Source organism: Chiloscyllium plagiosum, chromosome 30, assembly GCF_004010195.1.
Source record: "Chiloscyllium plagiosum isolate BGI_BamShark_2017 chromosome 30, ASM401019v2, whole genome shotgun sequence".
NCBI classification, from domain to species: Eukaryota; Metazoa; Chordata; class Chondrichthyes; order Orectolobiformes; family Hemiscylliidae; genus Chiloscyllium; species Chiloscyllium plagiosum.
The window spans coordinates 27,252,816-27,278,794 of NC_057739.1; the positions used below are offsets into that span (position 1 = coordinate 27,252,816).

The 25,979-nt window shown below is 40.9% G+C and overlaps 1 protein-coding gene across 6 annotated transcripts in view; it reads right to left on the minus strand.

Moving 5' to 3' along the window:
* LOC122564841 (nuclear receptor subfamily 6 group A member 1) overlaps positions 1-25,979 on the minus strand; it is a 371,801-nt gene that overhangs the window by 268,768 nt on the left and 77,054 nt on the right. For all 6 annotated transcript variants that reach the window (XM_043720166.1, XM_043720165.1, XM_043720172.1 and 3 more), the window contains one exon: positions 23,689-23,745. In XM_043720166.1, coding sequence (XP_043576101.1) covers positions 23,689-23,745 — 57 coding nt within the window. The remainder of the gene's footprint in view (positions 1-23,688; positions 23,746-25,979) is intronic.

Genomic DNA, 25,979 nt, shown 5'->3' on the forward strand with positions numbered 1-25,979 from the left:
TCCCCTCCCCCCACCTTGTCTCAGTCCCAACACTCGAACTCAGCACCACCTTCCTAACCTGCAATCTTCTTCCTCACCTCTCCACCCCCACCCCCACTCCGGCCTATCACCCTCACCTTGACCTCCTTCCACCTCTCACATTTCCAACGCCCCTCCCCCAAGTCCCTCCTCCCTACCTTTTATCTTAGCCTGCTGGATACACTTTCCTCATTCCTGAAGAAGGGCTCATGCCCGAAACATCGATTCTCCTGTTCCTTGGATACTGCCTGACCTGCTGTGCTTTTCCAGCAACACATTTTCAGCTCTGATCTCCAGCATCTGCAGTCCTCACTTTATCCTGTCTCAACCTCAGTGCCAAGATAAGGTAGTTTATGAGTGCTTGTATGATCATTTATCATCTACATCTATAAAATCAGCAGATGAAGGTGACAAAAACCAGAGAGTGAAATATCCTTGGCTTGTCCTTCCAGTAGAGTCATGCTGCCAAAGACTAATAGGATATTATTAATCATTTGTTTAGCTGCAGATTAGTATGTGGCATGGCACAGAAATTGATAAAAAGCTATATTAAACACTCCCAAAAAGGAACAAAAAGACCTATCTTACGATGTTAATAAATTCAAGAGTTAACCATATTTTTAAACAGATCAGTCAAACGATAAAATAAAACTATCAATTTCTGCATCATTAACCTCCTTTATTAGCAGAGACTATGTCAGTTACAACTGGTTCACTTCCCAACTTCTCAATTCTCTCTACTTACTATCCACAAGGTAAAAGAGACAGTAGTATTGTGGAATACTCTTCAATTGTAGCAGCAGTAACAACAACACAAGAAGCTCAGCACTATCCAGACCAAAGAAGCCTGTTTCATCAGCCTATCCAATGTGTCACTGCTGCAATATCAACTAGGGTACATTGTCGCACCACAGCATAAACTTCAATAACATTTCCCATCTCCAAGCTTCACATTATCCTGATTTGATTAGTAAGGGGATCAAGTATTACAGGGCGAAGTCAGGAAAACAGGGTTGAGAAATATGTCAGCCATGGCTGAATTGCAGAGCAGATTCGATGGGCCGAATGTCCTAATTCTGCTCCTATATCTTATGGTCTTAGGCATATATCCTTTTATCATCAATGGGGTCAAAGTCCTGAAAGTCTCTACTTAACAGCAGAATGGAAGATTTACACCACTGCAATGAATTTAGAAAAAAGGCTCATCACTACTTTCTCCAGGGCACCCAGAGACTTTCCAGCACACCCTATACTAAGAATGAATTCAAATATATATTTTAATTGCAAATAGCATACTAATAATACACAATAAATTCACCAACTTCCGATAGGTATAAATATTTTCACCAACAGTCTAGCTTCGACAGATGTATGTACGAATTGTTGACAGTCTATTCTATGTACAAATCTGTTATTGTCTAGAAGCAAAACATACAAACACGCTACACTTCCTTTCAATTTTTTTTAAAAAGTAGTTTATTAACTAAATTTACTAAATCAAACATGAAATGCACATTTCGCAATCCATGTATAGACACATTATATAGCTCTGAGCTCAAAAACTGCATGAATTCATGTACAACTCTGTTATCTCATTTTTTAGATTAGAGTCAATCTAAACATTGTGGCATAGACAGAAAACACAGGGGGCTAATACCTTCAACATATTGTCTAGCTAACATAAATTGTTACAGCTAACCTGAGAATGCAAATTTTAAGAAAAGGTTTTGTGATTTACACATGAAAGAAGTGAAACTATCATGGTATTCGAACAGATGAAAGACTCAGGCAGACAATCAAGGTATTTTTCAATGTATAATTTCAGTTACATCACACTGTAAATTTTTGCTATAAATTCTGTGCCTTAGAATTGTGTCCTCCATAACCACCTGATGAAGGAGCGGCGCTCTGAAAACTGGTGCTTCCAGTTGGGCTATAACCTGGTGTTGTATGATTTTTAACTTTGTACATCCCAGTCCAACACCGGCATCTCCATATCACACATTATGTATGAATTCAAGTGAAAACTTCTCCCTAAACTTTAGTATTAAGTCTAAAGAACTTCTGTTTTAATAAGGCAAATAATTTTCCCATAGTATATTCCCTATAAAGCATATTATTAAAACACCCCAAACCAGCTGATTTATTATTCAAAAATCAACTCTGTAAAGTTAAGTTGTGCATTTAGAATTCTTAAAAGAACAAATCATGCTGCTGTTTAGACTCACCTCATCATTCCCTCTCCAGTTTCTCAACATGTATCATCTAAATTGTTAAGTTTGTGCTCTTAAACAATATTTCAGTTTTTAAATGTTGATACATTGTGTTGGACATTTCAAAGCGTTAATCTTAACCTTTTCAATTTTAATTGGAAAACAAACAGCGTTATTCAGATCATAAGTTACTGTTTTGAAAGACTGCCAGAGCGAAGTCACATCAATAATTTATTGGCATCTGTTTCTCTCACTGGAGCATCTGCTAGGTACCGGATATGAATAAATGCACATCTTAACCTTCAATCAGCAGTATCGAAAGTCACATTTCTACAACATTTGTGGTAGGAAAAGTTAGAAAAGGTTCGACAGTGGGTAGCTAAAATTTAAAGATTTTCATTCACGGACCATTCTGACATCAAGAAACTCTAAACTGAAGCCAATACAGTTGTTTTAAAAGTGGGCCATTGAAGGATATGCAGAGGACACCTAGACTGGATGGTCCATGTGAAGGGAAAAAAAACACTATTTGATGGGTTAAATGTTTTTGCTTAGTTATTTACTGTAATATTATAATGACAGCATCAAATCTAAAGTAAGTAAGTTTCCCCTATATTACAGTTTAGAATTTCAGAAATCATCTAAAACCTCCACTGGTCCCAAGTTTTAATATTTTTCATAAAAATACAGGAACTCAGGAATGTTTTGGGTAGAAAACATTAGTCAATTCATCCTGCCCTTTAGAGGGTTTAGAGGGATATGGGCCAAGTACTGACAAATAGGACTAGATTCTGGATAATCCAAGGTGAGGATGGGAAAATTTCTGGCTCTGAACAGGCTGCTCCTTTTTTGAGGTATTTTAGGTGCTGGAGGTAATTTCCTCAAATTCCAGGAGCCGTAATTACTGTTTTATATGCTGTTGCGTTGAGAGAGAGAGATATGGTTTGGAAAATGTAGGCGGTGATGGATCCTAAGGAAAATGTAGCACAAACAGCCAAGTTTCTGGTATCGAGACTGGCTTGAATGCATTGAGGGGTATGCCAGGTTCCAAGAGATCGATTGTATTAGGGACTCTCTAGTCAGAGGTACCAACAAACATTTCTTGGCCAGCAGCGAAAAGTCAGAATGGTGTGCTGCGTCCCTGCTGCCAGGATCAAGGTTGTCTCAGAGAGGGTCCAGAATGTTCTTAAGGGGAGAGGGCACTGCAGGAGGTCATTGTACAAATTGGAACCAACAACACAAAGGGAAAAGGATGAGATTCTGAAGAGAGATTATAGAGAGAGTTAGGCAGGAATTTAAAAAGGAGATCCTCGAGAGTAGTAATATCAGGATTACTCCCGATGCCATGAGCTACTGAGGTTAGGAATAGGAGGATAGAGAAGATGTGTGTGGGGCTCAGGAGCTGGTGTGAGGGAGAATAATTCACATTTTTGGATCAATTGGAATCTCTTCTGGGATAGAAGTGACCTCTACAAGAAGGATGGATTGCACCTGAATTGGAAGGGAACTAATATTCTGGTAGGGAGATTTGCTAGAGCTGCTCGGAAGGATTTAAACGAGTAAGCTGCGTGGGGGGTGGGGGGAGGGAGGGCAGGGTGATAGTCAAGAAGGAGATCAATCTGAGACTGTTACTGTTGAGAAAAGAAGAGAGTCAGTCAGGGCAGGCAGGGACAAAGCAGAGAACAAGGTAGGACTGACAAATTAAACTGCATTTATTTCAATACAAGAGGCCTAACAGGGAAGGCAGATGAACTCAGGGCACGGTTAGCAACATGGGACTGGGATAGCATAGAAATTACAGAAATGTGGCTCAGGGATGGACAGGACTGGCAGCTTAATGCTAGAGGGAAATTGAGAAACAAATTTGTAAGGAGACCTCAGTATTCTGTAAGAATAATAGGGTGGTTATGGTAGTGGACTTTAACTTTCCAACCATAGACTGGGACTGCCATAATGTTAAGGGTTTAGATGGAGAGAAATTTATTAAGTGTGTACAAGACAATTTTCTGATTCAGTATGTGATGTACCTACTAGAGAAGGTGCAAAACCTGACCTACTCTTGGGAAACAAGGCAGGGCAAGTGACTGAGGTGTCAGTGGGGAACACTTTGGGGCCAGCGACCATAACTCTATTAGTTTTTAAATAGTGATGGAAAAGGATAGACCTGATCTAAAAGTTGAAGTTCGAAAGTGGAAAAAGGCTAATTTTGACAGTATTAGGCAAGAACTTTCAAAAGCTGATTGGGAGCAGATGTTCGCAGGTAAAGGGACAGCTGGAAAATGGAAAGCCTTCGGAAAGGAGATAACGAAAGTCCAGAGAAAGTATATTCCTGTTAGGGTTAAAAGAAAGGCTGGTAGGTAGAGGGAATGCTGGATGACAAAAGAAATTGAGTTTTGGTTAAGAAAAAGGAGAAAGCATAGATCAGGAGAGATCGACAGAACCCTTAGAAGAGTATAAAGGCAGTAGGAGTATATTTAAGAGGGAATCAGGAGGGCAAAAAGGGGACATGAGATAGCTTTGGCAAATAGAGTTAAGGAGAATCCAAAGGGTTTTTACAAATATATTAAGGACAAAAGGGTAATTAGGGAGAGAATAGGGCTCCTCAAAGATCAGCAAGGCGGCTTTTGTGTGGAGGTGCAGAAGATGGGGCAGATACTAAACGAGTATTTTGCATCAATATTTACAGTGGAAAAGGACATGGAAGATATAGAATGTAGAGAAATAGATGGTGACATCTTAAAAAATGTCCATATTACAAAGGAGAGGTGTTGGATGCCTTGAGACATATAAAAGTGGATAAATCCCGAGGACCTGATCAGATGTACCCTCGAACTCTGTGGGATGATGGAGAAGTGATTGCTGGGCCCCTTGCTGAGATATTTGTATTATTGATAGTCACAGGTGAGGTGCTGCAAGACTGGAGGTTGGCTAACGTGGTGTTACTATTTAAGAAATATGGTAAGGACAAGTCAGGGAACTATAGACCGGTGAGCCTGATGTCAGTGGTAGGCAAGTTGTTGGAAGGAATCTGGAGGGACAGGACATAGATGTATTTGGAAAGGCAAGGACTGATTAGGAATAGACAACATGGCTTTGTGCGTGGAAATCATATCTCACAAACTTGATTGAGTTTTTGAAGAAGTAACAAAGAGGATTGATGAGGGCAGAGTGGTGGACGTGATCTATATGGATTTCAGTAAGTCATTCGACAAGGTTCCACACGGGAGACTGGCTAGCAAGGTTAGATCTCATGGAATACAGGGAAAACTAGCCATTTGAATACAGAACTGGCTCAAAGGTAGAAGACAGAGGGTGGTGGTGGAGGGTTGTTTTTCAGACTGGAGGCCTGTGACCTGTGGAGTACCACAAGGATCAGTGCTGGGTCCTCTACATTTCATCACAAATGATTTGGACGTGAGCATAAAAGAGGAATAATTAGTGAGATTGCAGATGACACCAAAATTTGAGGTGTAGCAGACAGCAAAGAAGGTTACCTCAGATTACAACAGGATCTTGATCAGATGGGCCAATGGGCTGAGGAGTGGCAGATGGAGTTTAATCTAGATAAATGTGAGGTGCTGCATTTTGGGAAAGCAAATCTTAGCAGAATTTCTACACTTAATGATAATAGGGAGTGTTGATGAACAAAGAGACCTTGGAGTACAGATTCAAAACTCCTTGAAAGTGGAGTCGCAGGTAGATAGGATAGTGAAGAAGGCGTTTGGTATGCTTTCCTTTATTGGTCAGAGTACTGAGCACAGGGGTTGGAAGGTCATGTTGCGGCTGTACAGGACATTGGTTAGGCCACTGTTGGAATATTGCATGCAATTCTGGTCTCCTTTCTATCAGAAGGATGTTGTGAAACTTGAAAGGGTTCAGAAAAGACTTACAAGGATGTTGCCAGGGTTGGAGAATTTGAGCTGTAGGGAGAGGCTGAACAGGCTGGGGCTGTTTTCCCTGGAGCGTTGGAGGCTGAGGGGTGTTCTTGAGACATTTACAAAACCATGAGGGGCATGGATAGGATAAATAGATAAAGTCTTTTTCCTGGAGTAGGGGAGTCCTGAACAAGAGGGCATAGGTTTAGGGTGAGGGGGGAAACTTGTAAAAGAGACCTAAGGGGCAACTTTTTCATGCAGAGAGTGGTACATGTATGGAATGAGCTGCCAGAGGAAGTGGTGGAGGCTGGTACAATTGCAACATTTAAAAAGCATCTGGATGGGAATATGAATAAGAAGGGTTTGGAGGGATATGGGCTAAGTGCTGGCAGTTGGGACTAGATTGGGTTGGGATATCAGGTCGGCATGGACGAGTTGGATCGAAGTGTCTGTTTCCATGCTGTACAGCTCTATGACTCTAACTGCTAATTTTGGGAAACTTCATGGAAGGTTTCCTTCTGACCTCTGACGGGTTTTCTGGTGCGGTTTTACCTTGCTCATCTCATTACCTATGTACCACATGCCATAGTGCACTCACAAGTGGTGGAAATACTGTCAACACTGCCAGGACCTTCCAATGTTCCTGCCACTGTATTTAAAGCCTCGCTGTACCCCAATATAAAAACTGCAAGCCAGGAATTGTCTTTCACTGTTGCAGTGTGGGAGGACTTGGACTTGAAATAGTGATACAGGTACATTGGTGCCCTGGCTCATAAACGGGCAGCTGAAGGTCATGGTGGAAGAGCTGGTAGTCAAAGTCAAGGACCACCTGAGGAGATCTTGCCACCCAGGTTAGTACAGTGTCCACCATCTGTGGGAATGCTTCAAGTTAATGATCTTCTATGGCCAACAACAATATCTCCTGTTCGCTACCCCACATTCACTGATGGCCGTCATTCACTCAATTCTGCATATCCTCTGCACTTCCTAACACACCTTGTCACCTTTCCCTCACCTGCTTCAAAATCAACAGCTGTGCCAGCCACTTTCATCTTACTCAGTTCCTCCCTTTGCCTAATTCCAGGAGGAAAAAAATAATAGGGTACAGAGGACCAAGACAGATGGTGGGGTATCCAATATTCATCTGCTCAACCCATGAGGAGAGGATCCTTTCCTTAGCAGGAGAGAATAAAGACTGCTCATGTGGTGATGCTGTGACCTCCATATCCTGGCAATCAATTGTGATTCATTATTCATTATGATCTCCCATTACCATCATTGAGTGTGCACATTTAACATGCCGAGGCTTCCGCATCCTATTTTGCAACTCTCATCTTCTGCAGGCACAAGTAACAGCCACAAAACCTCTGTTCTGAAGAGACTAGCTCCTCCAGCCAATGTCTTCTCCTCTACTTCTCAGAAAGACAACATAGACCCCTGAGGAAGCATCAGCAAGATTGTCTCCTGCCAATCAGCTCAGATACTGACATCTCATTTCTATAACTAGGTAAGACTCAGGAATACATATTAGCGAGGACATCACTGACACATTTCTGCAGCTAGCTGAGGAAGAAACTCAAAGAACAGCTAGGGGCCACATACCTGCACTGCCCCAGGCTGGAGGGGACAATATGGTGTTGGCCATTGATAACTTTGTCAAACTGCTTAAGCTGACACAGGAACAGCCGGACGGCTTGTCACAGTCATTTTACAAATTGGATCCAAGGTTGTAAGAATCTATCAATACCAATCCAGACTATGGTGCCTCTCGCTTCCAAATGTATAGGTGCATCCATGGACACGCTGATGGCTCCTCTCGAGATCCAGGTCCAGCACATATTATCTGCCAGATAGATGCAGAAAACTACACTACAATCGCTCTAGCTATGGTTCTCAGCAACAACAGCAAACAGGAGAACTAGAGATCTGGACCTCAGTTTAGGTATCCCTTCCTCACAAGAAAATAGGGTGGTGCCAGTGGCACGTGGCTGGACGAACCACTGCATGAAGCTAATCCCCAGAAATTGGGTGTCCAGGTCCTTCACCTCTGCCCTGCCTTCACCCTGTGCAAATTTATGCCAAGAAGGGTGAACATTTATTTAACCAGCTTGTCTAGATCCTCCAGCCACAAACACCTCCGGGTTTCAAAACTCCAAAACCAACAGGTTCTATAATAAGGCATGCTACTTCCACCCCAGCTGTCAAATCCAGGACTCTAATAGACGTAATAGGAGGGAAAGAAAAAGAAAACCTTTCAAGGACATATTGGCAGCACTAGTAAAACTTGATCTTGAAAGGTGTAAATTGAGTGCTAAGGAAGCAAACTAAGAGCCTTGAGATGTATTTTGTACATTGTTCATGTGCAGAGATAGATTCCTAACATCAGCAGCTATGAAAAGGTATCAGTGAGCCCCAAAGTGCAATATTGAAGTGGTGACCTATATTTTAAGAGAGTCAGAGATTGGCCATGATGGTGCTTGTCCAATGTCAGTCTCCATAGTATTCAATGAATCGAGGATACAGACAACAGCTGCCCATGAAGCATGTCCTGAGATGGTGGGGAACGGTGGCCAAGATGGATAGAAAGCATCACTGATCTGCAGCAACACGTTACCTGCTCAAATTTTCATGCCAGGAATTGCCTCGGTCTAGTTTCTTTAAAGTGCCTGGAAAAATTCAACTTGCAGATAGATGATGCAAAATTAGATAATAACAAGATATTAATACATACAAATATGCCTTTTTGCACTGACTAGCAAGATTCTCAACTAACCGTTAAAACTTTGAGAAAAATAGTCCAATTTTTCACACGTTAAGAATTGACTTTTTCCCCCAATCTTGCCATATTTTCACAACTTCCTAGCCATTGCCTGTCTCAGCCACGGCCCATAGACCCCACATACTTACATTACACTCATGGACAAACATCCAAAATTTTATAGGCAATCTTAACTGTATTACGAACATTCAGGCACCAGCCATATTTCAATGTCTCAAGTGAGGATGTTACCAGTCGCCAGAGCCTGGAGTACAAAATCTAGGTCAACTACCCAGTATGACACTGACATTGGCAACTTTCAGTCAACAGAGCCCAGTTTACTTGTCATAGTAATGTAATTGATCCCACTATTTCAAAGAAGAGATTTTTAATCAAAATTCTGGCCAACATGTTTTCTTCAAATAAACATCGCTAAAAAACAGCAGGCCTAGTCATCATCATATTGCTATTTGTAAAGCTCCAGTTTGAACAAATTGGCTTCGGGGTTTCCTACATTACAACAGCAACTGTACAGTAAGTGTATTTCATCAGCTGTAAATTATTTCATAAGCTTGAGGCATACTGAAATTGTGAAAAGCACAACACAAATGCAGGTATTTTCTTTGATAGCTCAATAATAATGACTTATCTTGCTTCAAGCCATCTAATATATAATTTATATTCTTAATTCTTCTAGTCTGATGACTTATGTACATCTATTTTGAAGTTCACCTGCCCACTGACCTAGTCTAGGTGAAAGTGAGGACTGCAGATGCTGAAGAAGAGTCGAGAGTGTGGTGCTGGAAAAGCACAGCAGGTCAGGCAGCCTCCAAGGAGCAGGAAAATCAACTTTTTGGGCAAAAGCCCTTCATCAGGAATGGTGCCCTTCAGGAGTGGCCCTTCACTGACCTAGCCTGCCAAGCCTCTTTGGTTTCTACACTGGTCAGCCTCATTGACCACTACATCAAATTCAGTATTGAACATAAATCTAGCACTTTTAGACAGTAGTCTGGATTAGAGTGGTGCTGGAAAAGCACAGCAGGTTAGGCAGCATCCAAGGAGCAGAAAAATCGACGTTTCGGGTAAAAGCCCTTTATAAGGAATAGAGGGCAGTATCCTGTTTTAGACAGTATCCTGTTCTATTAAGTTATTTATAAAAAAGAAAAACAGGAACCTTGATACCAGCTCCAGCTGAAGCCTCATTGCTGGCAGTTTTAATTCAGACACTACCTCACAGAAACATCTTTTGTCACCATGTATCAATGTATCAACGCAGTGGTATACTTGGCCATCTATCCCTTGGGTGCACTTTTTTTTTTAAAAACAGTCAATCATTCCCAAAATCCTGATAAGATCATTGGCCAAAGTTATCTACATTTCTAGAAACTTGGTTTGAAATAATTCTTTCCTCTGGAGCTCTTAAATTAAAGCAAAATATTGCAGTTGCTGGAAATCTGAAATGAACACAGAGAAGGGTGCAGAAACTCAGCAGGTCTAGCAGCATCTGTGGAGAGAGAAAAACAGCGTTAATGTTTCAAGTCTAGTATGACTCTTTAGAAGTTCTGAAGAGAAGTCACATCAGATTCTATTTCCAGGATACCACCAGACCTGCTGAATTTCTCCAGAATTCTGCATTTATTGCTACTGAGCTCAGGTCAGTTCTTTCTAACCAAACCCTGCATGCCATCTCAGAGTCTTAAACATTCCTTCAACATCAATGTCAAATCACCAGATGACTAAATTTATTATAATAAACGAAACAAGATTCAGAAAAACATTGGTAATTCTTCCATTACGATGTTATGCAATAGAATGTTTGTATATTGTATTGCAAATGGCAAGTAAAGTGAATTGGTAAGCATAATTGATTATACATAATCTATTGAATGTTCATTAAAAGTCATAGTTTCTCAATATTTTAACCTGTATTCATTAAAAATAATTCCTTTGACCATAATTAAACTTCCCACTGTAAACGTAATTATATCCGCCTGTTGGTGATGCTATATGAATTGGAAGCTTAAGTGGTTTCTTTCCAACACTGATCACAAAACTCCAATTCATCTTTGTTTTTAAATAATGTAAAGCCTTCATGCAAAGGCTAGATTTTGCTGGTGGCCATAGAAGCAAGGCAATTTTATGTAGTATTATAAAATGATTTAACAATATTACATAAGTTCCAATAAAAACTACTTAAATTGCATCACATAAAGTTCAAGTTTTCCAACATTACCATGAATCCATTCTTGCAGACCCAAATTAATCAGATGCGTGTGAGATAAAGGAGTTCTGCATATTGCATGTTCCAATTTTCACATGGTCACACTCACTATATGATTTTTTTAAATCTTCTAATCACAAGCAGAATGGCTCATATCTCAGAACATTCAACATTCTATACTACATTTATGAAATGTCCAGGTGGTCATCCATGGCCTTGAAGTGAGTAAGTTTGACACTGTAGTAAGATGCATTGCTAAAGCTTCGGAAGTATGACATCAGCCCCAAAAGTAGGTCCTAAGCCTCTACTTGCTGGCAGTGAAATGTACTCACTAAATTACCACAGGTTACATCATAATTAGATACCTTTGAGCCAGCTATCCAATTGACAATGACACAGTCTCCTCATACAATCAACCCAAATCATCAATGGTCCAGCAAGTGGGAGTGAATGATATTGGCAAAGTCTTGACTAGTTTAGGATTGGGGGGGGAGCGGGGATTAGGACAGTCAAACGCAGGAGGGGCAATAGGTCTCAGTGGCCAAACCCCTTCTCTGCCCTTTATCAGACAATGAATATCTTTGTTTGAGTCCTGCTGCACACAAGTTGTCTAGCAGGCAATTAATCTTAGCAGCTCCACACTGAGGACTGAAGTGGTCTTTAATTGCCCACATAGGGATCTCAATTAGCATCAGGGCAAGTTGGTTGACCATGAAACCTAACTCCAGTGGAGGTGGAGATCGTAGGTTCTGGATATACTTCCTCCCACCACCTCAAGAACCATAAGATTCAACCCAGTAAGGCAGGTTGGGGAAGAGGTCATTCGAGGAGATTCATTTAGTTATATAATAATCAGCATAGACCAATTAGCTAAATGGCTTTTTTCAAATATGCAGTTTTTATGTAGGTCTATGCTTAACGAAAGGCATTTTATATTAATTATTTCATAAGTGTGAGTTTTCGATCACAGTAACCATTCCTGTTGATACCAAACTAGTTTCACTTTGTTAACAGAACATTTTGTGCAAGGAATGTGGTTGCATAAAATTTGTTACCCTCAGATTAATACTTCCTGAACAGGTAGATCAAATAAAGAAAACAGCTGCACTTGAAATCTGTTTTTGCTTTTTTGATGGCTTCAGTGAACATTCAACGCTGTCGGTGAGTTTTGACTTTTCAAATTAAACCATCGACCGTTGGTTGTACCTTGAGGTCCATTATAACATGCTTAAATTAGACAAAGTGAGAAAATATTTTCTGTCAAAGTCCTAAGGTTTGTATTGAAGTGCAGGAACAGAGATAGTTTACAATTCTTTGCCTAATTGACAATTAGTTGTTAAATAATAGCATGAGATATAGTCAAAACACAAAGTTCATGGCATTGATCTGACTTGAAGAAATGAAGCAATAGTAGCAGGCCATTCGGCTCTTTGAGCATACTCCACCGTTCAGTGAGATAATGGCTGTCCTGTTTCATGCTGTCCAATTATATTTTTTTAATGTGTTTACCTTAATGTAAATATACTTGCTGTTTAATAGAATGGTCACATAAAATTTCAACAGTTGATTCAATTTCGAGTTAATTTCTCTTCAAATACTACCACTATCTGCAGCAATGTCCAAGTAGTCAGTTGAGGGTGCAAGTGAGAAGGCTCGTGACCAGTAAGTTTTATTTAGGGCAAAGTTACATTATTATTTAAGTGATCTATGCTGTAAGCAAAGTATACCAATGATGTGTATATGCGCTGCATTAAGTTTCTATTACTTGGTGTGTGTTTTTAAATCGATTATGTAGGCCTTTTGATTATCCAGAATATTTGATCAACTGGCAAACTCCTGGTCCCATAGGTGCTGGTTAATAAACATTTGCTGTACTAGTTGTCACCAACTAACAGTCTTCAACTTTTTGATATTAAATGCCTTCATGTCATCAAAAACCTCAACTAAATATGTTAAAAGCATGCATCTTGAAATATTGTTTCTCATCCCTTACGTCATAGAGATGTTCTATATTTTATGCTTTAGTATTGCTTTAATACTCTTTTTAATAATGCATTTCACAAAAGTATCATCACTTGGCTTTTACTCCGTCCTAATTAGAAAACCTAACCTAGAAATGCATTCAAAACCTTAAAAATTATTTGGAAATCTCTCTCCTTAGAATAAAGAATAAATAGACGGATGTTGCTCTGATACCTGATGATACTCCCTTTAACTCTTCTCCAATCTACAACATTCACAAATCTCAGCTTGAAAAATATCATGAACTTTCTATCAATACTGATTCCTTTCCTCGTATTCTGCAAATCTTAGAGCTTAGAGACATTTATGTCGAAGAAGACCATGACTCCCTGAGCAATCTAGTCAAACCCACTCCTCCACTCTTCCTTCAAGTACCCTTCCAATTCCCTTTTGGTAGCAATAATCAACTCTACTTCTGCCATCCTCATGGTCAGTAATTTGTATATTATCACACACTAACAAAAAAAAACTTCCTCACATACTCCCATACCTCTTTCCCAAAATCTTAAAACTGTTCCCATTTGTTCTTAAATCACTAGCTTATGAAAATGGTTTTCCCTTATCTAAATTGATCACATTCTTGCACAACTTTATCATATCTACCCCACTCCACCAACTTCCATTGCTCCAAGGATAGAAATTTTTGCTTTTCCTGCCTAATATTTCAGCTAAAAATATCCCATTACTGGAACCATTCGGGAAATGTCTTCTGCATGTTATTTCACATCCTTCCTAAGGTGTGATGACCAGAGCTGACAAAATATTCTATTAGTAGTTATGAACTAGAGTTTTATAAAGATTCAACTTAACTCCCCTGTTGTTGTACTCAGTGCCTCTTTTTGTGAAGCACCAAATCTTGTATGCTTTGCAAACCAGTCTCCCAATGTATCCTGCCACTTTCAAAACTCTTTGTACATGCACCCTAAATACCTTTCTACCTGCACACTTTAGAGCTGTAATTAATTCTATATTACTTTGCCTTGGTCCTTCTGCCAAAATGCATTGTTTCAAAACTTCCTTGTATTAAAATTCTTCTGCTGTCTATCTGCCTACTCTGATAGTTTAACTCTGTCTTCCCACTATTAATTAGTATTACTCTTGCTGTTTGCCACTCCTAATATTATTAGCGAATTGTTCTGTATTCTTATATTCAAGTTTTGAATGTAAATCATATCAATTTCTGTCTTAAATAATTATTTTAGCAGCTGAATGTAATTATGTCTACTCTCTCAATGGGTGATTGGGGAAAATGAAGGGCACAATTGGGCCCTATCAAATAAAAAGCAGACCCAGGCCCTCTTGTGCCACAGTGGTAGTACCCAGGTTCGAGTCTCACCTGCTTCAGAGATATGTAATAACATATCTGGTTGATTAGGTTGATTGGAAAAATAGATTAAATTAAAAAAAGTAATCCTGGATTTGGTATCAGGCTACTATCGTAAGGTCAAACTGCTGTGGGCCAAGAATATTTCAATTAAATACTTTATAATAATACAATAATGTACAGGAACAGATCCTTCAGCCCATCAAGCCTGCAACAATTCCTAATCCTTATTTAGGTCAACTACTTATTGCCCATGTGCAGTATCTATCTCTCTGTTCACCTCCTGTTAATGTGAGTATCAAGATAATCCTTAAACATTGCTAACGTATGTGCTTCCTGCACTTCTCCCCTAAACTTTCCCCTGTCACCTTGAACCTGCGCCCTCTTGTACATGACTTTTCCACCTATCTATGCCTCTTGTTATTTTGTAGAGCTCTGTTCAGTTGCCCCTCAACCTCCATCTTTTCAGGGAAAATAATCCGGGTTTATTCAACCTTTCCTCATAACCAAAACCCTCCAGACTAGGTGACATTCAGTAAACCTTCTCTGCACCCTTTCCAAAACATCCATGTCCTTCTAGTAGTATGGTGACCAAAACTGCACACAATAGCCCAAATGTGGCCCAACTAAAGTTTTATAACTTGCCAATTTTTATATTTGATGCCTCGGCCAATGAAGGCAAATGTGCTGTATACCTTCTTGCGTACCTTATCCACTTATGTTGCCACTTTCAGGAATGTGTGGATGTGTACACCCAGATCTCTGTATGTCAATGCTCCTAAGGATTTTGCCATTTATCATATAATATGCATCTGAATTTGATCTTCCAAAATGCATCACTTTGCAATAGTCCAGATTAATCTCCGTCTGCCATTTCTTTGCCCAAATTTGTATTCTATCTATATCCTGCTGACAATCCTCCTCACTGCCTGCAAGACCATTAATTTTGGTGTCATCTGTAAACTTACTAATCAAACCACCTACATTTTCCTCCGGATCATTTATATATATTACAAAGGTCTCAACATTGATTTGTGTGAAACACCACTAGTTACTGATCTCCATTCTGAAAAGCACCCTTCCACCACCACCCACTGTCTTCCAAGACTAAGCCAGTTTTGTATCCATCTAGCCAGCTCAACTTGGATCCCATGAGACGCTACTTTCTGTACCAGCCTGCTATGAGGTACCTTATCAAATGCCTTGCTAAAAACACTGTAAATAACATCCGTTTCCCTTCCATCATCAATCGTTCTTGTCACCTTCTCAAAAAACTCAATCAAGTTGGACAAACATGACCTTCCCTGCACACAACCATATTGCCTATGACTAATAAGTCCATTCACTCCAAATGTGAATAAATCCTGTCTCTTAGTATCTTCTCCAACAGCTGCCCCCCCACTGACGCTAGGCCCACCAGCCTGCAATTCCCTGGACTTTCTCAGTTTTCCATCTTAAACAAAGTAATAACTAAACTGATAATTTCCCCTGTCACCCAAGGTTCCTGAATCCTGCCATTCGGTCCTTCACTTTCACAGGAACATGCCTGTCCTGCATCCTAATCGACTGATCCTTAAAAGACTCCCATATTTCAGATGTAGATTTACCCTCAATCAGCTGCTCCCAATCCACATTCTCCAATTTTTGCCTAATTGGGTTTTAGTTGGCCTTTCCCCAATTTAACATATTCATCCAAGGCCTTCTTCAGAAATATCCAAAAACGTATAGAATTATGGTCACTATTCCCAAAATGCTCCCCTGCTGAATCTTTGATCACCTGGCCAGGGTCATTTCCTAATTCCAAGTCCAGTAAGGCAACTCCTTCACTGGAATGTCCACATACAGTTTCAAAAAAGTCCTGGACACACCCAACAAATTGCTCCCCATCCAAACCCCTGGCACTAAGGGAGTCCCAGTCAATATGGGACAAGTTAAAATCACCCACCACAACAACCCTGTAGTTTCCACTTCATTCCAAAATCTCTTCAGCAATCTCCCACCGGCAGCTAGGAGTCTGTAGTACAATCTTGAGCTGTACCCCTAATGCCTCATTGAAAGATCCCTCCAGAGTGTCCTCCCTCCACACAACTGTGAAGTGCTCCCTAACCAGTAATGCAACTCCCCACCCTTTTTTGTTTCTTCCTCTGTCTCATCTAAAACATCGATATCCCCAAATATTAAGCTGCCAGCCCTGTCCCTCTTTCAACCATGTCACTGCGATAGCAACATCATTATTGCATGCATTAATCCAGGCTCTAAATTCATCCACTTTAACTTATACTTTTTGCATTGAAGCAAATCCAGTTCTGCTGAGCTCAGCAATTTCTCCCTGACTGCTCTTCCCCACTCTCTATACTTACTGAGCTCCATTTCCCCCCACCTGCCACATTAGTTTAAACCTTCCCAAATTGCAGCATGGAACCTCCCTACCAGGATATTAGTGCCCCTCCAGTTTAGGTGCAACACATCTTTCTTGTACAGGTCTCACCTTCCCTAGAAGACATGCCAATGATCCACATATCTGAGGCCCTCCCCCTTTTACCAACTCTTTAGCCACATTTTCAATTGTATATTCTCCGTACCTATCCCCAGTAGTATATGCCACAGGCAGTAATCCTGAAATTACTAGAGAGAGGTCTTGCTTTTTAGTTTATTGCGTAACTCCCTGAATTGGCATTATAGGATGTTGTCACTCTTCCTACCTATGTCACTTGTGCCAATATGGACAATGACTTCTGTCTGTTTACCCTCCTGTTTTAGGATGTCAGAGACATCCATGACCTTGGCATGAGGGAGGCAACATATCATTCTGGAGTCTCTCCCCAGCCACAGGAGCACTTATCTGTACCCTCCAATAATCTCCAATTATTATTGCTCTGCTATGCTCCATCCCTCCCTCCTCCGAGCAGCAGGGCCAGCCATGGTGCCACTGCTCTGGCTGATGCTGCTGTCACAAGATGGATTATCTCTCTCATCAGTATCCAAACCAGAATACTTGTTTAACAGGGACACAGCTGCACTGACTGCCTGTTTTTATCTAGCAAATACAGACCAAGCCTCCAGTTCTGCTGAACTCAGCAACTTCTTCCTGACTGCTCTTCCCCACTGTCTATACCTACTGAGCGGCTGCTCCATTTCAGTCACCCATCTATCTTCCTGTACCTTGGGTACAACCAAGTTTCTATCATTTCTAGCTATGATGCTGTCTGCAATTTGGGTGCTGTTTAGTGTCTTCAATTGCTGCTCATGCCGATCCATTTGTTTGGTGAGCAGCACTTTCGATGCATAAATTCAAAATAATCAAATTTAACAATACCTGTATAGTGCTTAACGCCCTATTAAAAAATTTAAAAACACCAACATCTGAACTAAATCTTTTAGAAAACAAGAACAATTTTCAGTTTTGTTAATGGCACCAACAAAATCCATGATTTACCCTTGGAACTTGACATGATCCACTTACCACAAATGCCAAGAATAGGCAAGAATTATACAGATTAAATGTTTTAAAAATTGGAATATCAAAAGGATTGTATCTAACCTGGGATACAGACTATATAAAGGAGGCTAAATACAACAAATCTTTAAACCATGGATATCAATGTAACCTAGGGGATATTGTGCAATGATGATGTCACTGCCAAACCAGTGGGTGAAGGTATTGCTTGCATTAAAGACATGGATTCAAATTCCAACATGGGAACTGGTGTCATTTCAATTCAACTAATAAATCAACTGTAAAATTAGATGCCTCCATGAACGAAAGATACACAAGGGCAAAATTCCATTAATTTCATTGCTCAGAATATCCTAATCAGTTATTACTTGGTTCAATAACATGGATAATATTTCCATAATATTTCAACTATACTGAAATGCTTATGTTTTTAAATTCAGATGACTTTTCCGAAAAAGATTTGTTAAATTATAAAAATTGAAGAGTACCAGAAATATTATATTCAGCAAAAGGTTGCGATAAACATTCATTGCTGTCGGTGGGTTTTATTTTGAAACAACTCACTGATCAGTGAATGCAAACTGCAGCCCAAATATCTCTGTTCTTGGACAAAACTTGAACATTTGTAACAGGAGCTAAGTATTTCCCATCGTTGTCAAAAAGGTTAAACCATTCATGTACATACTTCTCAGAGTAAAAATTAAGTTTTAACAGTAACTTTTTTTGTACATTATTGCATTTTCCACTTGACATTTTCAGCTAAACTCTTTTTCTCATGGGATGATATTGTAAAACTTGGATTTGTGTTCAATAAAGATTAAGTTATTATACAGGATCCAGCCCATTTAAACTCATTTTCCTACATTTTTCTATATTTGCATTGGTCACTTCAACAACTTTTTTTTAACTCATTCATGGGATGTGGGTGTCACTGGCTGGGCTAGCATTTATTGCCCAACCCTAATTGCCCAGAGCAGCAGCTAAAGGTTAACCACGTTACTGTAAGCCTGGAATCACATGTAGGCCAGACCAGGTAAAGATGGCAGTTTCCTTCCCTAAACGGACGTTATTGAACCAGATGGGTTTTCCCAACAATCGACAATGGATTCATGGTCATCATTAAACACTTCATTCAGATTTCCTTTTATTCAATTCAAATTCTGCAGGATTATGAACCATGAAATCAAATTAGAGCTGAATATTTTAGATAATGAACCCAACACATTTGTTGCTTTTGGCATCCATAAAAGGACAGATGCATGAGGCCAACAGACATACTAAGATGCTCATGTTGCTGATGTCTTATGCATAAAATGAGATTATCATGAGACTAATGATGCACCTACACTGTCAAGTTGCAGAAAGTTAATATACTGCAGAGTTTTGAACCAGCTGGTGTATGGAATCTGCCAAAGAGAAGGCCAGTAAGATAAGCATTCAGGTAGTTGGAACATGCCTATCTTGATGGATGTTGATAATTATTTCAGCAACAAATGAATAGAGAGGATGTACGGGATGGACATCACAAATGCAAGTCAGTGGTCCTTTACATGTACAGGACATAGGGTCTGGAGTTCAGTCAAACAGAAAGCCAGAACTATTATATCTGGTCCATCCTGACAGTTTCCCAGTGGGGTTGTAATTAATGAGAAAGGGTTACAGTTTGTCAAAGGGTCAATAACCATAACTGGAAAAGGTTGTAGTTCATCTGCAGTTCAATGTCAGAACAAGGAATTGAAGTAGGAATTGTTTGAATATATGAGGAAGTGAATCCATGTTTTCTTATGATATCACCAAAAGCCAAAACATAAAAGAGGTAGTGGAGGTGGCAAAGGCTAGACTCTTGGTGGCTAACTAGAAGGAGTAGTGCAGGGATAAAAAGATAATATGTTACTTCTTATGATTTGGTTACAATTGGATATATAAAGTATGGTACCAAACAAAGCTATTCCAACTGAGCAAGATGATAGAGGGCAGGTATTAGTCAACTTTTTTGAGGACTATAGGGAGGTTCAGAGGGTTGAAAGAGGAATTGTGATCACAGAATGTCATTTGTAACTTTACTTAGTGATATTGAACTGCTGTGATGGGGTGAAAAGCTGACTACATATTCATGGAGCTGCAGCAAAGATGGCATGGTGTTAAGAGGAGAGGTTGGAGATAGGTACTTCCTTTCAGGAGAGACCTGATGATGGAGCTTTTGAAAAGAAAATGGTTAGGATCTGAGAAGAAGAAACTATTTGTGACATAGCTTACCATGAGGATAGGGGAACAGGCTAGGTAATCATCAGTTTCTTCTGTGTGGTTATAAGCAGGACTCAAAATACATGAGGACAGCAGGTGAATGAATTCCCAAAACACTTAGGAAAATTCAATTAGAGGCACCAGTTCAAGAAATGTCACCCCAGAATGGACAGAATTAGTGAGAAGGCAAAGAGTTTTCAGAAAGCAAAACTGGAGTTTGTGGAGGTTAAAACTTCCTCTTGCCAGCAGTTTCATCTCCCATAACTCGGGTGGACGGTGTGTTGAGCAGAGTGAAAGACAGCAAGGGAAGCTAATGATAGAGGAGGAGGCAAAGGAGATGAGCTGGGCATGGGGGGTGAGGGGAGATGGAGAGAGCGTGAGAGCGCAAGAAAACAAGCGAGTGCGCGAGAGCGCAACACAGAGACACATACACACAGACACAGACACACATACACATACAAAGGCAGTGTGCGAGCACCAGAGAGACAGAGCGCGAGAGAGACAGAAAGAAAGATGGGGAGGAGGTCACTGGGGAGACCCTATAATAAAACATGTGTGGAATGAAAAGTGTCAGGAGGAGGGAAGGTGGAATACACTGAGTACCTACTGAGGCAGTAAGCCAAGGTGGAAGGGTGAGGAAAAATGGAGAGAGCTGATGGAAAGCGGAAATAGTGAGAGTCTGCAGCAGGGAAGGGGGAAAGGGAGGCTGCAAAGGGGAAGGAATTACTTTTTTTAAAAAAAACTTTTGTAGAGATCTTATGCCCTTTAAGTTGCCAATTTAAATACTGTGTAATCTAAGGAATTAACACTTGCCTTGCTGTAGCAGATGCAAGTTCAGTATCATAGAATCCCTATGAATCCCAAATGGAAGAGGCCATTTGGCCATTGAGTCTGCACCAATCCTCTGGACAGCATCCCACCCTAATCGACCACATCCCTAGTCATTACAGGGCAACTTACCATGGTGAACCTACCTAGTGTGCACGGTTGATAGTTTTTGAGAATATTAATGCATTCTTCTCATTTTGCTTCTATGAGAAGCAAAATGTTAAAAATACAGAATATTATGTTACCATGTGACTGCATCACCTTATAAATAAGCTCATGAGAACAGAAATAAAAAATCCCTGAAAACACAGTTTGATAATGTTTCAAAGTGAGCCCAAGAAAAAATATTATTTGTGCCCTGACTGCAAATAAGTAACAGGTTTCATGAAGAAGGTATGTCTAGATAGGCATGAGGGGAGATAAAAGGGAGATTTGTGAAAAGTGCATGTGTAAGGCCAGGGCTCCCAGCTCCAGCCCTATTCAGGGTCCTAGCTCCCAGCCCTATTCCAGGTTCTAGCTCCCAGCCCTGCCGAGTTTTTACTATCCCTAAAGACCTCCCCCTTACTGAGGACAAATGATGAGTCCTCAGCAAAGGCCTTACCTTCATCCTCCCTGTCCAAACATCAACAAATTCAGTACACGTCACAACGGTGAACACTTCTTCCACTGCCTCTGCCTCAGAGCTTACTTTTTCCATCAAGACTCTCACCCACGTTCCGAGGATGACTTCGTCTGCCTCCAACACACCCAATCACCTGGTAACCCCATGCCAACCTGATACCCTCCCTCGACCTCTATTTCCAACTGCCACCGAGACATTGACTGCCTCAACCTGTCTGCCCCGCTCATCCCCCAATCACCTAACCATCTCCCAGATTGTTCACAACGTCATAACCTCAGGGATCTCCCACCCACAGCTTCCCACCTCATAGTTCGGGAACCCTGCACCGCCCGATTCTACCTCCTACCCAAGATCCAAAAGCCTGACTACCCCGGCCGACCTATTGTCCCAGCCTGTTCCTGCCCCACCGAATTCATCTCCAACTACTTCAATACTGTCCTATTCCCCCAGTCCAGTAACTTCCCACATATGTCCGGAATACCACCCACACCCTCCACATCCTCCAAGACTTCCGTTTTCCTGGCCCCCAACGCCTCATCTTCACCATGGACATCAAATCCCTCTACACCTCCATCCAACACGACCAGGGCTTCCAAGCTCTCTGTTTCTTCCTTTCCGGATGCCCCCACCAGTACCCTTCCACTGACACTCTAATTCGTTTGGATGAACTAGTCTTCACCCTCAACAATTTCTCCTTCGTATCCTCTCACCTCCTCCAGACCAAAGGGATAGCCATGGGCACCTGTATGGGCCCCAGCTATGCCTGCCTCTTCGTCGGCTACGTGGAACAGTCCATCTTATGGAGTTACAGCGGCACCACTCCCCACCTTTTCCTCCGCTACATTGATGACTGCATCGGGACCACCTCGTACTCCCACGAGGATGTTGAACAGTTCAGTCAACTTCACCTACACATTCCACTCGGCCTTAAATTCACCTGGACCATCTCTGACACCCCCCTCCCTTTCCTGGACCTATCCATCTTCATCAACAATGACTGACTCAACACGGTTTTTTTTTTTACAAACTCACCAACTCCCACAGTTACCTGGATTAATACCTCCTCCCACCCTACCTCCTGCACAAATGCTATCCCGATTCCCAATTCCTCCGCCACATCTGCTCCCAGGAGGACCAATTCCACCACAGAACACACCAGATGGCCTCCTGCTTTAATGACCACAATTTCCCCTCCCACATAGTTGATGATGCCCTCCAACACATCTCCCAGATAGCCATCTATCATGTGTCGATTGAACTTTCCAAAAATAATTTAACAGTCAATCGACTAAACAAGGTTTATCAGAGGGGTGGAATTGCTTGATTTGGAGAGTTGGAGCAGGTGCCAAGATGACACTTAACTACACTTGTGCTTGCAATACTTTAGACTCATCAGATTAACTATGTAGGTAAGTAATGTTGTGTACTGTATTCCCCAACACCTAACCATGCAACGGTGACAAAGGTGCTCTCATGGTCATTTGTGCTAATGAGCTGACATTGGCTAATGATAAGAATCTTTGAGTTTAACCATAATTAATCCTGGAAGATACTTCAAATTCCAAGTTATGGTCTTATGGTAAATCTCAGCCACGTCCTAAACCTCCACCCTCAAACCCCACCCCTCCAACTGCAACAAGGAGAGAAACCCCCGGTCTTCACCTTCCACCCCACCAACCTCCGCATACTTTGCATCATCTACTGACATTTCCTCCTCCATTGCCACTCCCTCACCACCCAATGCCTGGAGGAAGGACGCCTCATCTTCCGCCTTGGGACCCTTCAACCCCAGGACATCAATGTAGACTTCATCAGTTTCCTCATTTCCCTTCCCACCCACCTTCTCCCAGTTCCAACCTTCCAGCTCAGCACCATACTCGGTATTTTTACTAAACACTTTTGCATACTAATAGCACGTTTATTTTATTACATTATTGACCTCTCTGCCATATTTGGCACAATCTTTTACAGAGAAAATTACTTTTAGAAGCAAATATATTAAAATACTTGAGCATAGACAATAGGCTAGGAAGAAAGAACAAAAATACATATTTATTACAGCAAATGCTTTTTTGTAATTTCAATTATTTGTAAACATGTACTCACTGTTCACTGAGTTCATCTGAAGCACTGATGAGGATTCCAAATGCTGTACACCTGTACCTACAGAAGATTCAGAAAAAGTCGTCAAATAAAGCCATATGTGCCAAGAGCCAGGTAATCTATGTGCTAGATTATATTGAAAAGACATTCTCCCAGATAGCCATCTATCATGTGTCGATTGAACTTTCCAAAAATAATTGAACAGTCAATCGACTAAACAAGGTTTATCAGAGGGGTGGAATTGCTTGATTTGGAGAGTTGGAGCAGGTGCCAAGATGACACTTAACTACACTTGTGCTTGCAATACTTTAGACTCATCAGATTAACTATGTAGGTAAGTAATGTTGTGTACTGTATTCCCCAACACCTAACCATGCAACGGTGACAAAGGTGCTCTCATGGTCATTTGTGCTAATGAGCTGACATTAGCTAATGATAAGAATCTTTAAGAGTTTATCCATAATTAATCCTGGAAGATACTTCAAATTCCAAGTTAACCTGAAGCTAAGAGATTCAGAGCGTGGAACTAGAATCACACAACAGCCAGCATGGGTAGAGATAATAGGTTGTCTTCCCTGATGGACATTAATGAATAATGAGTTTTGAAGACAATCCAGTAGTTTCTTACAAATATTTTTCTGACAATCACCACAAATAACCAAACTGATTAAATTCAATTTTACAACTGCGGTGGTGGCAGTTGAACTCATAACCCCTTGGGTTATTAGCCCAAAAGCACAACTAAATAGTTACCAAACTTCAATCATTGATTGATTGATTGACTTTAACAATCAGTCATCACAAATCAGTAACAGATGCCATGCCCACTGTAATTGCTTTGTACAGTTATCAATATACTTTAGATTCAGAACTAAGGTTCAAAGGTTAGCCAAGTGTTAGGAATCTAATAACCTAACAAATAGTAAATCTTCAAAGGTTTCAATAGATTTGCTTTGGTAAGGATTTCCACTAAGAGTCAGAGTCATATAGTATGGAAACAGACCCTTCGGTCCAACTCATCCATTAGTTTCCCAAAGTAAACTACTCCCATTTTCCTGCATTTGGCCCTTATCTCTCTAAACCTTTCCTATTATGTATATATCTAAAATGTCTTTTAAATGTTGTAACCATACCTGCATCTATCACTTCCACTGGCAGTTCATTCCACACACAAACCACCCTCAGTGAAACATTTGCCGCTCAGATCTCTAATTCTTTCTCCTCTCTCCTTAAAAATATGCCCCTGGTTTTGAACTCACCCATCTCAGAGAAAAGATCTTTCCTATTCATCTTATCTATGTTCCTTGTAATTTTATTACCCGTAAAAGGTCACTCCACAACCTTATGCTTTTGAGGGCAAGTAGTCTCTTATAACTCAATCCCTTCAATCCTGGCAACATCCTGGTAAATCTTTTCTAAATCCTACCCGTGCTGCAACTTTCAAAGAACTATCTGAACCCTGGGTGTCTATTCGACGACACTACCCAGAGCCCTACCATTAACTCTACAAACCCTGCCCTTGTTTGTTTTACCAAAATGCAACTACTCACAGTTATCCATATTGAACATCATCTGCCACTCCTCAGCCCATTGATCCAATTGATCAAGATCTCTTTGTAATCTTAAATAACCTTCCTCACTGTCCACTATACCACCAATTTTGAGGTCACCCTCAAACTTACTATTCATGCCTCCTAAATTCTCATCCAAATCATTTATATAAATTAGAAACAAAAGTGGACCCAGCACCAATCCTTGTGGAACTGTAATTTGATTTGAAGCAAACCCACAACCACTACCACCAATAAGAACAAGGGCAGTAAATGCATGGGAATACCACCTGCTCCTGGAAGTTCCCTCTGAACCATTCACTATTACTAATTTGGAAATATATCACTGTTCCCTCAGTGTTGCTGAGTCAAAATCATGGAACTCCCTCCCAAACAACACTATGGGTGTATCTACACTAAATGGATTGCTATATTTCAAGAAAACAGCTCACCACCACTTTCTAAAGGGCAACTAGGATAAGCAACAAAGCCAGCGGACAAAGGGGGCGCAGTGGTAGTCTGGCGCACTGACCTCTACATCGCTGAAGCCAAACGCCAACTTGAGGACACCTCTTCCTACCGCCCCCTTGACCATGACCCCACCCCCCATCACCAAACCATCATCTCCCAGACCATACAGAACCTCATCACCTCAGGAGATCTCCCACCCACAGCTACCAACCTCATAGTCCGGGAACCCCGCACTGCCCGGTTCTACCTCCTTCCCAAGAACCACAAGCCTGA